Raw genomic sequence first — 12240 nt, 5'->3', positions numbered from 1 at the left:
AGATTTGGAAACTAAGCCTAAGTAGATAGTGACAATTTAGTATAATAATCCAATTCACCAGGTCCAGGGTTCCTACTTGACCAGTGGTCTTTTTACAGCAATACCTAACATGTTTAGGTTTCATTGAAATAATCTACAATAAAGTATGGTTCAGGCAGTGTAACTTTAAACTCCTTGAGGGAATATAGTTTTGTATGTATCAGTTTGGTTCAAACATTCTACTAGTGGCATTTGAGAGATGAGCTACATGCAGTTATAATATGGTGTTAGACTATAGCTCCAGCAAGACAGGATGTTGTCTTTCAGCAACTGGTTAGTGGGTAAACAAGCCAGTCTTCCTGTCCCTTAATTAACTTTAGAAGTCAGAAGGTAAAGATTTAATCTTAGAAGATTATGATCTGATGCCATGAAATATTCTTGGAGTAGGCAGTATTAACTACCTCTGCCTACAGTTCTGTCCCTACTTTGCCTGCTCCAGTAGCACACATAGTAGAAAAGCAGAGAAGCACACGTTGGTGTCACAAGGCCCAGGGAAATGGTGTACAGGTATCTGTCACCTGCTTCTTTGAGTTATGGACAACCTTCTGCATTTAATAGAAATCTTGCTTTGGTTTTGCAGAGAAAGATGTTTTTATTTCTAACCATTCCATTTAGTGTTTCAGTATGAAGATAGGATATCCTGAGTGTTTAGTAATTTTCACCCATCTGTGCAGGAAATGAAAATTCAATCTACACAGGTTGTGTCCTGTTATTCCTGTTGTACAGCTGTCTCTTTCATGTGATGTCATTGAATGTAAATTACTTGAGCCCCCGTCTTCAGATGCTTATTCTATAATGTTGAAAGCTAAAATGTATCTGTAATTACATCTGCCTACACAATCCCTAAATAGATTCTCAGCACTTAAATTTTCAGTTCTACAAAATCTGGTGATCAGGTTTTTAATTGTGGGGCAGCTGGAGGATTGTTCTTACACTTACAAAACAGAAACTCAGAGATTAAGCAAGTTTGCATTGCCAAGTAGTAGGATTGGGCTCTGGTTTCAGCAACCAGGGACCTTAGGCTCTCTTGCCCACTAGTATGCTTGTGGACACGCCCCCAATCACACCAAAGGCATTTCCTTGTACTTGGCTGGAGCCATAGCCTGCTTTGCCTTGCTGCTGGGGATTCTAAGAATCCCACCTCGTTTGGTCTGCTCACTCACTCTGACCTCCCCAGAGGTAGTCAGTAAATACTGGCATAGAATCCTGGCACGGGTAAAATAATTTCTATAAATTAGGGGACTCCTTTAATATCTTGTAAGTGGATTCTCAAGGAAAAGATGCACCTTGGATGATGAGTTTATCAAGTCTGTAGTTTGGGGGTTGTAACAGATTCATTCTTTTGTGAAACATGTCCTAGAGTGTATATAATTCTGTAAGAGATTAAAACCCTTCCAAAGTGGATTAGGAGATAACAGTTAACTTTTGAGTGCTTGGGACGGTGCCTGGCATATACTAAGTGCTTATAATGCATCATCTCTTTGAATCCTCTAGCAGCCTTTAGAGATACTATTATACCCCTTTACAGATGAGGAAATAAGTGGTAATTTATGCCCAGGGTTACCCAGCTGAACTGGTGGCAGAGTTGAACCCAGGGAGTTTGAGTCTAGAAAATGCTCTTAATCTCTATAGTAATAGCAAAAGTATTGATATTTAATGGCATGTCCTTCTCTAACATGTTAATAGCAAAAGTTGTTAAGTGTTCTAGCTCTGCCATTTACTAGCTGTAATGTTGGTCAGTTAGGCTGAAGAAACTGTCTCAAATATAGTAACTGGTCAGAGTGTATTACTTCAGGCAGCCAGGAATTGAAGCAGGCGGTAATTAAGGGGGGAAAGCCTTCAGTCACTTTAAAAAGTGGCATGCTCACTGAAGTGGGATAAATCACTACCACGGCAAACAGTGAAAACCAAGAGAGAATAACAACAGTAAGACTTGAGGTTCAAGAAGGAATCAAAGAACAAAGACAATGCATTGTACTTTTTAACTGCACAGGTAGTTTTAAATAAATGGAGAAAGCACCTTCCAAAAGTTACACTAGCAGGGAAAGATTCCATCAAGCATTTACATAGTAAATTTCTATTTTACAAAAGATTCTTGATCTTTACTTGAACTGTACATGATAAGGGAAAAGGAGCCCCCTCAAATAGGTGTTCTCTCTGCTTGCAGAAGCAAACTAAGGGACCTAAGATCGGAGGCAAGCCTGGGATGCCAAGATGGGTAAAGGGAAATGATAAAGGGCCATTCGTTAATTCCATGTCTAAGACACTTTTCTAGTGATGCTTATGTAAATACTTTAGGGCAAACCACTGCCCTTAAGATAAAGGTACAACCTCAGAATCTGTAATTCTGGATTATAGTAATGTATCTGTGTACCCTGGACTGCTGAATGTCAAAAGACAATACTTGGGGGTGACCTATGAGGTTTGAACAAATACTTTAGAGGAATTCTCTAGGACCATACACCCTCTACTTTGGCTTTTTGAATGAAGCACAGGCTTCTGTGCCATATCCTCCAGCAGTGTAATAGTCAAGAAAAGGGCATCAGTATTGGATCACTCCTTAGACACTAATCAGCTGGGGAAAGAGTTCACTGGCAAAAGTGTCCTCCCAAGAATGGTCTACACCAAGCAGAGAGGACATGTCACTCAAGGGAGAAGGGGAACCCTCATAGCTACAGTCACTATAAGCATCCAGTAGGCAGGAAGATGGCTTCAGGCAGTGGCTGGTTGAAAGCAGATCTGAGATACCCAGCTCTGGAATGAAGTCATCTTCTACAAGTTCTTCCTTCACTGAGACAGTGAATTCAGGGTGATCCTTCTCTGAGGGACTGGAAGGTGCTTCCTCAATTTTCACTACCACATTAGCTTGGCTCTCTGTCTCAGAGGGTATCTCTAAGACTAGGGGCTTTGTATATACGTGGTCAAAATGAATCAGTTCATTAATGGCTTCCAGCTTGGCTGATGACGTCCCCAGGGATGGAGAGGGGGGTGTGGGTAAGGAGCTGGGTCCTTCTGGGTCGACTTCTGGGAGCTGCTCCAGGCTGGTAGACTCTGGGGAAGGACATCTGAAGAACATAACTGGGTCCAAGTTGAACAAAATGCCCAACAGGATATCAGACTGTGAAAGGAAAAATTAAATGGAGTTCAACTATTAGAATGCACTGAGAATCTACCTTAGTGCTAGGTTCCATAATGTAAATTAATCATTAGGCTATAGGATGACCTCCAGGACCCACCAGACCCATTTATCTATACTCCACTCCATGTCCTAAACCACCTGGAAATAGGAAGGTAGTTAATGTTCACCTCCAACTCAACCAAAACTACCTTCTCTGCCCTCATCTGTCTGGTTAGGGATGTCAGGCATCAAACAAATGGAATTAAATAGTTATACACCTCTTTAGTAAACCTGAATAAGCCCTACCTCAGAGTCTGAAGAGTCAACACCGTCAGAATCCATGGGGAGATGTTCTGGAGGGGTGACAACTGGGCCTGCACCTGCTGCAGAGGTGCACGTAGTCTGAGTGCTGCGGACTCAGCAGACCCGGCCACCAGCCTCGCTCCATTCCCCTGGGAAGAAAGACCAAAGTGAATGAACAGCTCCAATAGCTGAGAGTCCCCAGGGAAATACTTGCCAGGAAGCTGTGATTCTTGACTTTCAAGAAAGCTAGAAAACTATTCTTTAGAGCTGAAATCTTTCCCTTAAACCTTTGTTATTTCCATTTTCTTGAGCCCTCCTCAAGAAGAGATAAGAAAAGGAAGGTAAGACTAACTTCATTGTGATTTTCTGTACAATGAAACATTTTTCTTCCCCAAGCAAAGATTCAGGCAGGACCGATATTCTTAAATAATATCTTACTTATATTCTCAATAAGAATAAAGTAATAAATAAAGTAATAAGTAATAAAGTTCTATAGTGAATTTAGGCCCAGAATCTTTTTGGATAGTAATTTTTTAAAAAGTTTGTCCTGAACATTATCTTCTGAGTAGAACTGCCCTACTGTCAACCGTAGACCACTTAAGTGTTATCACTGAATTTGCCATGATTCGTAAATTAAAACCCATACATCACTCTTCTATCAGAAAGGTGTCACTATCATAATGAATCCCTTCTCAGTCATATTCATCAAAGAACCACTATAATTTTAGTAGCATTCAAAGTTAGGTTTGACTGGCTCTCTTATCCTGGTTCTCCTTAATGTTGGCATGGTAGATATATCTTGTCGACTACTGGCATTTGTTAGTAGTTGCTCTTGGAGAGTCATCTAACTTATTTTAATTATTAGGACCTGATACTATTCACTACACTCTTGAAAAATGAATAAGTATCATTAAAGAAAGAGGTCATGTCACTTAAAACCAGTTCTCACATACGGCACCAAATAAAGGACATGACTTACTTTGGTCTCTGCCTCCTCTTCAGTCACTAGGGCATCCATCCCCAAGCGCTGTCTCAATTCCTGGTTCTCAACTACGAGGCCATGAGTTTTCTCTCGTAAAAGCTGATTTTCTAGCAAAAGTTTTTGGTTCTGGAAGAAAGTTCAGAAGAGGCTATTAAGACATCTAATTCTTTCACTTAAGAATCCACCTGACAGCATTTCACTACAATAGGTTTCCTTTCCTTCTCCCGGGTCTTTTGGAAAACTCTATGCTTATGAAGTTGTTCACAGTGGGTATTAGAAGGCAAGGTTATAATTACAAAAAAAAAGTTATTTAGGAAGTGCTATCTCATGGGGTCACATATAACACAATGCCCCCAACTACTAACAGAGACTTCAGCAAAGAGTGACTTGTGGCTTTAATTTAGATATGATGTTTAAAAAAATCCTATCTTGAACTGGCGGGTGATAACAAAAGTGGTAGTGGTGGACTGTAAAATCAACATGTTAAAAAAAAAGAACAACACAAATAATCCTTATGTATTCAAGATGTGTAACTGGCAACAATTTAAGTTTAGGTAACAAGTAGACCCTAGAAGGGGAAGGGAACAGTTAGTGGACTTTTGGATAAGCCAGAAAAGGTCTCAAGTTTAAGCAATGATTTCCTACCTGCTTTTACTAATTTTTTAGTACTAACTGATAAAACATTGTTGAAATGTTGTAATTCACCAGCTTTGAGATAGAGCTAGCACCAAATGCCAAGAGGGTCAATCACTTCTGCTCTCATCAAGGTTCACCACTTAACCAACTACCTATCTACCCTAACTTAGATTAACTAAAAGTTTAACTTTTCATTATATGTCCAATTGTATTCTAAAGGAGACGAAGCAACCATTAACCAAGGAAAGATATACAATGGATAAAAGATACGAGTTTGGCCTTAAGTATTTTTACCTCTTCTTCCAAATCTACCACTTGTTGCTCCAGCTCACTCATTCGAGCTTTCTTTCGGTCTCTGGCAGTCTGAGCTGCTACTCTGTTTTTCAGTTTCCTGAGAACAGAAAGAGACATACCACACTGAGTCATCTCAAACCTTATTTATATCTTTATTTGAAAACTTGGCCACCTGGTGCTTTCATTTTAATTTACAGTACAAGGTAGACTAATGGTAAAATACACTTCAAGGTTCTCCCCTCAAGAAAACAAAACCAAAAAAAAAAAAAAAAAATCAGCCTTCTGTGGATCTAGCTTGAAGACCTATTTTATTCTCCCCCATACTGAGTCATCCACCTTCGTCTCATCCCTGGCCACAGCACAGAGGCTAGACACAAATATTATTCACCTTGCATCACAAGATATTTCCTCCTCCCCTTTCTACTCCCCCGTTGCTTCCTGACTCCAATCCCCTTAAACAGGATCCAACCTGGACTGATTAAATCTAGTAAAGGCTGCAATAGCGCTAAGACATAAATCCTCCCTCCCTAAACCCAACTCAAAAGAGGGAGAGGCTGATGCGACTTTCGCCCTGGTGCTGAAAGCCTAGGCCCGTGTCTACTCCAGGAGGCACTTCATAAATCACAAAAAGCACAATGATCATAAGAGAACTAACATTTACGGAGGACTAAGTACTAGGCATTTCTCAATCTCCCCAGCAGCCTGATGAAGTAGATACCATTTTAAGGATGCAGAGGCTGAGTTTGACTCGGGAGCCTTACAGCGCTCCCAGCCCCCTTCAACAGCTGACATTTCAGTTCCGTGCGTCTCCAAAAAAGTAGGTTAACCAATTGGCTTCATGTCACAGCCCAAGTTCAGAAAAGCTGACCACGGGTCTGTGGTCACAGCTAGAGGGCCTGGAACCCAGGTACCCTTATACCCAGCTCTGGTTATCTCTAATGAGATAGAAAAGAAGTAAATAAAAAAGGCCTGCGCAGCTCTGGACTCCACCCAGCGCGGTGGATCTGCCAGTCCAGACTTCCTGCCCCGCCCCGCGCCACGCTGGCACCGGACTGGCCCGGCCACCAACGCCTGAGCGCTGCGGGCGGTCAGCGCGGCCCCAGGTCCCTGTCTCGCCTTCGGATTCGGTCCCAGACCCCAGGCCCTCGCCCTCCGGCTCCGCGCCTCGACCCTCGCCCACCTCCGCAGCGCCTTCTCCTCGGGGCTCAGGTGCGTGAGGCGCTGTCGTTTGCGCGCCTGGGGCGGCCCCCCGCTCGCCGCCTCCGGGCTGGCCCCTCGCTGGCCCGGCAACATGATCGGCAGAGCCCGGCCTGCCGGGGCTCCGGCGGCGGCGGCGGCGGCGGCGGCGGTGGTGGTGGTGGCGGGCTGGCCGGACAGAAGCAGAACTTTGGGTGCCCCGGCGGCCGGGCTCTGCGCGGCTGCCACCACCACCATGGCCGGAGCGTGTCTACCCGAGTGCGCGCCCCCGCCGCCCAGCGGGCCGGTTCCGCCGCGCCCAGCCTTTCTACGATCGTGGCCCTCCTCGATTGGCCAGCGCCGAGTGACGCAGGCCTATTTCGGCGCCCATTGGTCCGGCCGATCCGGAGGGGGTGGGGCCAGGGCGTCCAGTGTGGCGGCTGCGGTGCCGGGGATTTTTCGCCGGGGTGGCCGGTAGGCGTAGCTCGGCGCTGGGTTAGGGCACCGGAGGGCCAGGTCTGGGGAAGTCCCGTGCTCGTGAGGAAGGGTCCGGAGCCAGGCGGAGTTTCCTCAATAAATGGAATTTCCCCCCTAGGCTGACGCAGAGTTTAATTCCAAACTGAGAGATTTCCAGACCAATTTTTACGGAGACTAACAGATTTTTTCCCGCCCCTGGCAGAATTGTATCTTGTGCGCCACTTAGGGCCCGGAGCTGAGCAGAAAATCGAAAGACCAGCGCGAATCGGGGCTTGGGTTAGAGAAAAGCCTGCAAAGAAATTCCGCGAAATAAGTCTTTAGGGAATGAGATCGCGCGTTTTAAAACTAGGTTTAACTCATAGTGAAGGCTTAATAAACCTTAGGTGGTGTTCTCTCAGAGTGGCGGGAATACGTGTAATTTCATTTTTCTTTGCATCTCTAAACTTTCTGCTATGAGCATACATTATTATTATTATTATTATTATTATTATTATTATTATTATTATTATTATTATGAAAAGAAAAAATGTCACGTATAAGACATGAGGGGAGGTTCAGGGCTCTTGCCCTCCTGTTGCGGCCCAAAGGGGCGGGGGGCGGGGGGCTTGTGAAAGAGGGGCCTCCGAACGGTAGCTAGGGACCAGTTTAGACACAGGAATATTAAAATGGAGAAACCCGAGGAAACACCCCACACGGGCATTTTCACTTTTTTGAAGCAAATTACAAAATGTTAAGTCCCCTAGAATTACAAAGCAATACTTTCTTTAATAAGTAGTTACTGCTTCCTCTATGCTCAGCACTGTTCTAGGTTCTAGGGATGCAGAGATGAGTAAATCTCGTAGCTGGTGTTTGGAAGATATGCAAAAAGTGAAAAGGTAGAACGCTTCCAGGTAAGGTAATTCTTCGGTGTTACTAAGTCAGGTTAGCCCTTCAATTATATTTTGGTGGAAGAAAACAGTATGGGAAGAAGGAATGAATGAAAGCAGTTCAGTCTTTAGATATATAGGCCCTTTTAAGGGCGTAGTTTCCGTCATTCCCAGGACTAGACTGTGAGCCTCCTAGTATTTTCTTCCTCCAAATTGGCAGAGTGAAATCAATGACTTTATTTAAACTGAGCTGGCCCAGCTCAGGCCGTCCTGAACACAGGCTGCTTCTGTGGACTGGGAAAGACATGGGGGCTAATCAGAGACCAGGACAAAACAGCCTGCCTTCTTTTTAACTCCCATCAACCTTGAGCTAGCTGGGTCCTAAAGTGCCTGCAGGGGTGAGAGACTCACTCCTGGCCCTGGGACCTTTGGGGAGAATTCTTCAGAATACCTTCTGGTTGAGACCTACTCGTTCCTGTTAAAGGACCTTGGAAAGCTGTAAGAGGTTCTGAGAAAAGTCATGTAATTGTCATGCAGTCTTTTATTTAAGTTAATATTTGTGAATGCCAAAAGAACGTCTGGCACTGTGTAAGAAATCTCAGGGAAACTAGAAGAAATTTAAATCATTTAGACATAAAAAGAAAATGCATGAGGCCTCTATTAGTCCATCATGGTGTAAATGAGTAACCATAAGGAGAAGGTACAAGATGCTGGGGCAGAGGCGAAAAAGCCAGTGGATTGCATTTTAGTCTTGGTTAATTGGGTAGAAATGGAATGTTGAAATTGACTCCCACAGCTTTGTTTTCAAGGCTTTCATCTTTTTGATAAACATGTTAAATCATACTCAAAAACAGTAATTGGACCCAGTGCAGATTGCTGTCCGTGGAATCATGAACACTCGTGTCCAAACCTTTGAACAGTTTTATATCCTCTCTGTAACATTTCTCTGATAATTCTTGCATCAGATGCCAGTAATATTTTAAAACAGTTACTAGGCACTTGTGATAAGAGCTATAAAATATATAAAATACAAAGTTCTTAGTCTTTGTGAAATGCAAGAAACAGTAGAGCATTAAGTCTAAATAAGTAAAAGAACTACACCAAACCCAGTAGCAATCTGAAACTAAAATTCAAGAACTGCTCTCTAATACGGTAGCCACTGACCACAGGTGGCTATTGATTCTTTTTCCCACCTGTCTTTTTCACAGTCTCCATTCTAGCACTCTTCACTCACATCACTCACACTTAATCTTCCCAAGGTGCACTGCCCTGAGGTAGAAAAATCTCTGGGGCTCCGAACAAATAGACTAGTCAAGCTATTAGTGATGAGATTGAAAAACGAAATGACCCTCATCACTGAGTATCAATCCCTTTCCAACTCCATTGGTTCTAATTCTTTGTTTTCAACAAAATTGATGGAAGACAAGATTGAGTTGTCAGCTGAGACTTGAATACAATAATTTTTAATAATAGGTCATTATGTGACTTGGCTTCTAACTTGAAAGATGTTCAAACAATTGAAGGACATCGTTATAACAAAATGCCTTCCTTCCCCATCCACTTAGTTATATGAACAACGTTTTAGGGGACTTTTTTTAATTAAAAAAAAGGAATAAAATTAATTCTGAATCCTGCCTCACTATAGCAATAAGTATTATTAATCCACTGATACATGACGCAAAGATACATTTCCAATATCATTTTACTCTCTATGTTTAATAATTATCAAAATTTGGAATATTTGTTGTTTTGATAAACTTTGTAAAATTTGTACTGATTTTAATTGTTATGATAGCTCCATGTAGAATAATTTTTTATGGTTTGAAGAAAGCTTTAAAATATTTAAATGTGTATATTTTTACGCAAGGTAGCCTATTAGGTAATCAATAGTAGACTTTTAAACATAAAACTATATTACATTGAGATAAAAGTCTGTAAGGAAAGTAGAATGGAAATATAACTTAAAAAGGAAAGAGAAATAAGGTAAGTTTTCTGGTTCTTAATAAAGAGCTTGTTGATTTTTTTTTAACTTTTGATTTTGATATAATTTCAAACTTACAGAAAAGATGCAAGAATTGTACAAAGAGTTCCGGCAGACTCTTCACCCAGACAGTTTTTTTTTTTTGGCTGCGTTGGGTCTTCGTTGCTGCGCGTGGGCTTTCTCTAGTTGGCGGTGAGCGGGGGCTGCTCATCATTGCAGTGCGTGGGCTTCTCATTGAGGTGGCGTCTCTCGTTGTGGAGCACGCGCTCTAGGCACGCAGGCTTCAGTAGTTGTGGCGCCCGGGCTTAGTTGCTCTGCGGCATGTGGGACCTTCCCAGACCAGGGCTTGAACACGTGTCCCCTGCATTGGCAGGCGGATTCTTAACCACTGCCACCAGGGAAGCCCACCCAGACTTTTTACTCAGACTCACCAGTTAACTTTTTACTGTGTTTGCCTTATCAGTCTCTCTATGTATGTGTGTGTATCTCATATATGTATATATATATATTCACTGTGTATCTCATATATATATATATTTTCACAATTTTTTTCTGAACTATTTATGAATAAGTTTCAGTTATGATGCCCCATTACTCCTAAATACTTCAGCATGTGTTTCCTAAAACCAAGGCATATTCTCCTCATAGCGGCAGTGCAACCATCAAAATCAGGAAATTAGCATATGTAGAGATACAGTATCACTATCTAATCCCCAAACTCCATTCAAATTTCTCTGATTCTTCTAATAATGTCCTTTAAGGGAACCCTCCTACACTGTTGGTGGGAATTTAAATTGGTATGGCCACTATGAAGAACAGTGTGGAGGTTCCTTAAAAAAGTAAAAATAGAGCTACCATATGATTCTGTAATCCAACTCCTGGACATATATTTGGAAAAGATGAAAACTCTAATTCAAAAAGATACATGCACCCCGATGTTCATAGCAACACTATTTACAATAGCCAAGGCATGGAAGCAACCTGAATGTTCATCGACATTTGAATAGATAAAGATGTGGTATATATATACATATACAATGGAATATTACTCAGCCATAAAAAAGAATGAAATATTGCCATTTGCAGCAATATGGATGGACATAGAGAATATTATATTAAGTGAAGTAAGTCAGAGAAAGACAAATATTATATGCTATCACATATATGCAGAATCTAAAAAATAATACAAATGAATTTATTTACAAAACAGAAACAGACTCACAGACATAGAAAACAAACTTATGGTTACCAAAGGGAAGGGCAGGGGAGGGATAAATTAGGAGTATGGGATTAACAGATGCACACTACAATGTATAAAATAGACAACAAGGATTTACTGTATAGCATAGGGAGCTATATTCAATATCTTATAATAACCTACAAGGGAAAAGAATCTGAATATATATATATAACTAAATCACTTTGCTATACACCTGAAACTAACACAATGTTGTAAATCAACTATAGTTCAATATAAATAAATAAATAAATACACAAATACTGTCCTTTAAAGTACAGGATCTGTTCCAAAATCGAGCATTGCATATGGTGATTATAATGCTTTTTAGTGTCCTTCAACTGGGAACAGTTCCTCAGTCCTTTCACGTCTTTTTTTTTTTATCATCATTTATTTACTTATTGCTAACATGAATTCAAAGCGAGTATGCAGATTCTTTTATTCTAGAGCAAATCAGGAAATAAAGACACAATTGCCATCATCAAATCTTAATCTTCAGAGAACAACATCCCCACGAGGTCGGCCTGAAGACACTCAGATTCTACCAGTTTTTGAGGTGTTCCATACTTAAGTAGTGTAGGCACTGCAGTTAATTCCAACTTTTTCCTGAAGTCATTATTTGGATCTTTCCAATAAGGTTTTACTCCTACTTGGCAGTAGATAAACACCCATCCTTCACCAACATGCTTCAGCCCCTCTCGTACAACTGGTTCAGCCTGCACGCAGTCGGGGCACCAGCTTTTGCCTTCGGTGTCCTTAAAACCAGAAAAATAGGCGAAAATGGTCTTGCCACTGTGCTGCTCCACCACCTGTGTGAATTCCTCGTAGCCAGACATGCTCACCTCTTCAGAGCGGACCATTGAGAGAGCGTGCCATCGGAACACTGGAGGTGTCTTGGGTTCTGCCACCGCCGGGAGAGGCTCCATGCGGGGTGGGGCCTCATGTCTTGTCTTTTTTTTTTTTTAATAAATTTATTTATTTATTTACTTATTTTTGGCTGTGTTGGGTCTTCGTTGCTGTGCGCAGGCTTCAGTAGTTGTGGCACGTGGGCTCAGTAGTTGTGGCTCATGGGCTCTAGAGCACAGGCTCAGTAGTTGTGGCGCACGGGCTTAGTTGCTCTGCAGCATGTGG

The 12240-nt window shown here is 42.0% G+C and overlaps 2 protein-coding genes across 2 annotated transcripts; both read right to left on the bottom strand.

The window, feature by feature from the left end:
• Positions 1 to 2011: 2011 nt before the first annotated feature.
• On the bottom strand, positions 2012 to 6849 carry XBP1 (X-box binding protein 1). Its single transcript, XM_059895263.1, is given in 6 exon segments — positions 2012 to 3157; positions 3464 to 3571; positions 3574 to 3609; positions 4440 to 4568; positions 5373 to 5469; positions 6553 to 6849. Coding segments are annotated over 6 exon segments (1182 nt in total). The 5' UTR covers positions 6807 to 6849; the 3' UTR covers positions 2012 to 2599.
• A 4674-nt stretch (positions 6850 to 11523) lies between these two features.
• On the bottom strand, positions 11524 to 11969 carry LOC132347889 (thioredoxin domain-containing protein 17-like). Its single transcript, XM_059894812.1, has one exon. It carries the CDS (start codon positions 11967 to 11969, stop codon positions 11598 to 11600), a length of 372 nt encoding a protein of 123 aa, XP_059750795.1. The 3' UTR covers positions 11524 to 11597.
• Positions 11970 to 12240: the final 271 nt, after the last annotated feature.

This window comes from Balaenoptera ricei, chromosome 14 (assembly GCF_028023285.1).
Source record: "Balaenoptera ricei isolate mBalRic1 chromosome 14, mBalRic1.hap2, whole genome shotgun sequence".
In the NCBI taxonomy this organism is placed as follows: domain Eukaryota; kingdom Metazoa; phylum Chordata; class Mammalia; order Artiodactyla; family Balaenopteridae; genus Balaenoptera; species Balaenoptera ricei.
The sequence above is the reverse complement of the archived record's forward strand: the minus strand, read 5'-3'. Positions and strand labels throughout refer to the sequence as shown.